The sequence below is a fragment of the Cervus elaphus genome, chromosome 9, assembly GCF_910594005.1.
Source record: "Cervus elaphus chromosome 9, mCerEla1.1, whole genome shotgun sequence".
In the NCBI taxonomy this organism is placed as follows: Eukaryota; Metazoa; Chordata; class Mammalia; order Artiodactyla; family Cervidae; genus Cervus; species Cervus elaphus.
In genome coordinates, this window is record NC_057823.1 from 12,302,382 (window position 1) to 12,305,007 (window position 2,626).

Here is a 2,626-nt window from a genome sequence, read left to right on the forward strand (position 1 = left end):
GTGTGTGTGTAACATAACTATCCTTTCAGGAAAGTGAGATGAAAATTACTTGGGATAGTATATATTATTTGAGAAGAAATTATTCTTAAGAAATCCTTGCTGTTCTATGAAAGAAACAAAAATATCCAAATATTTCAGATCAAAAGTTGGGAAAAATTTTGTGGCATAGGACAAAGGATAAATGGGAAAACTTTATCAGACTCAGGAAGTGAATTACAAAGTGAGTTACTTAAATTGTATAAAGAGGTGGAGACAAAGAAATGGACATTCATGGAAATCAATAGAAGGAACAAGGTCTACGTCCACAATGTGATCAAGGAAAAGCAGTTCCTGGCTCGGCTGCTCTTTGTCCTGCAGTCAAGGGCACTTCTTGAGACTCAGGAAAGTCATCCTGGTTAGAGCTGCTGTCCCATAAATGCTTTCAGAGCTCTCATTGTGTCTTTATTCCGCAGACTGTAGATGAAAGGGTTCAGCATGGGTGTGACCACAGTGTACATCACTGAGGCTGCTGCACTTGAGTGGGAGCTGTGGGTACCAGCAGAGCTAAGGTACACTCCTAGGCTTGTACAATAAAACAGGGAAACGACCAAGAGGTGAGATGCGCAGGTAGAAAATGCCTTATACTTCTCCTGAGCTGATGCTATTCTACATATGGAGGAAATTATCTTCGAATAAGAGTAAAGGATTCCAGCCAGGGGACCAATGGCCAGAAGCAGTGATGTAAAATATATCATCATGTTGTTAAGAAGGGTGTCAGAACACGCAAGTTGGATGACCTGATTGAGTTCACAGAAAAATTGGGGTATTTCTAAGTCTTCACAGAAGGTCAGATCCAAAACTATTAAACTTTGTAGCAAAGAGTTCAGGACACTCAGGATCCAGGACACCAGAACCAGCAGTGCACAGAGCCGGGGATTCATGATGACCGTGTAGTGCAGGGGGTGGCAGATGGCCACAAAGCGGTCATAGGCCATTACAGTCAGGAGTAAGTCGTCCAACACTGCAAAGAGTACAAAAAAATACATCTGTGTGATGCAGCCTTCGTAAGTTATAACTTTGCTCTTGCTCTGGATGTTCCATAGCATCTTTGGGATGGTGGTGGAGGTGAAACAGATGTCTGCAAAGGACAGGTTGGAGAGGAAGAAGTACATGGGGGTGTGGAGATGGGGGTCTGAGTTGACAGCCAGGATAATGAGCAGGTTCCCCAATACAGAGATCAAGTACATGGAGAGGAAAAGACCAAATATGAGAGACTGCAGTGCTGGTGCATCTGAGAATCCCAGAAGAAAAAATTCTGAAATTCGTGTATCGTTCTGTGGTTCCATGTGCTGGAGGTGACTACCAGAAAAATTTAAAAAGATTAATTTTCACATAAGCAAGACTTAATAACCTAGGATTAATGCTATGTTTATATTGTAGAGCCAATACATTAATTTCTGTATTTGGTGGCTTGCCTTGTCCCTATTAAGGGCATCCTTATTCCATTTTTATAGAAATTCATTTCCCACTGTCAGCCTGATATTCAAGTGTAATGTATACTACTGTTTTTGAGAATATCTTTCATGCATTTGAGGAATATATATTGACTACAGACCATGTTCCAGGCATAGCCAGAGCATAGGGATGTTTAAAAATAAGTCTTTACAATCTAAAGACTAATGGCAGTGAGAAAATACAATCAAACAAAAATAATAACAATGTAACATGTCTAATAGCACAGATGCAATGAAGAAAAGGAAAGCATGTATAAAGAAAGAGTGGATAGAATGTGTTATTTTTATTGGGAGTTCAACCAAGACATGCCAATAAGGTAGCACTTTAACAGACACCTTAAAGAAGAACTAGAAAGAAAGAGAGAAAGAAAGAAAGAGAGAGAGAAGGTTACCTGAGGAAGTATGTGCCTGGCAGAAGGAGCAGTCAGTGCAAAGGCCCTGGGGAAGAAGTGTACTTCAGAAACTCAAGGCCCAGAATGAGCCAGTGTGTGGTGGGGAATGAATAAGCCATAGAGTGATGAGAGATGATGTTAGCAGATGTTGAGGAGAGAGCAAACCTGCCTGCTGCTGCTCAGGCTTTAAGACACAGGGAGCCCATTGTCCACACTATGTAAATCTTGCACTTTATTAATCTCATTGCAAAGGCATCCGGTGAATTGAAAATGATCCCTTCCTTAGCACTTCATAGAATTGAGTTACGGTCCCTGTATTATGAGTTACTTTAGAATCTATCATTCCAAGTACCCTTACCCTGAGGACTGCTCTCAGTTCACAAGGCATGCACACACACACACAGACACACACTCACACAACATTCCCAGGCCTCCTAGTCAATGTTGTTTCCATGTTCCTTCACTCCCTCTCACACTGTTTCACTGCCTAGGCTCCGAGGAGATACAACTCTAGCTGTCCAGATCAAATATCCTTTCTCTAGAGAATTTAGAAATGGTACCCAGAAATTCTTAAGTCTCCCATGGACAAATAGACTTGGGTTCCATATTGGTATGTCCATTTTTTTGCTTTGTACTTAAATAAACATAAACAATCTGTCCATAAACATAGAGAGAGAGGACTGAAATGGACTCAAGAAAGAAAATATCTAATAAACTCAGGTGGTCCTTGAGAGACTTTGA

General features: G+C 40.9%; 1 protein-coding gene across 1 annotated transcript; it reads right to left on the minus strand.

Moving 5' to 3' along the window:
- Positions 1–395: 395 nt before the first annotated feature.
- On the minus strand, positions 396–1,325 carry LOC122699341 (olfactory receptor 7A17-like). Its single transcript, XM_043911174.1, has one exon. The coding sequence runs from the start codon at positions 1,323–1,325 to the stop codon at positions 396–398; it is 930 nt and encodes a 309-aa protein (XP_043767109.1).
- Positions 1,326–2,626: the final 1,301 nt, after the last annotated feature.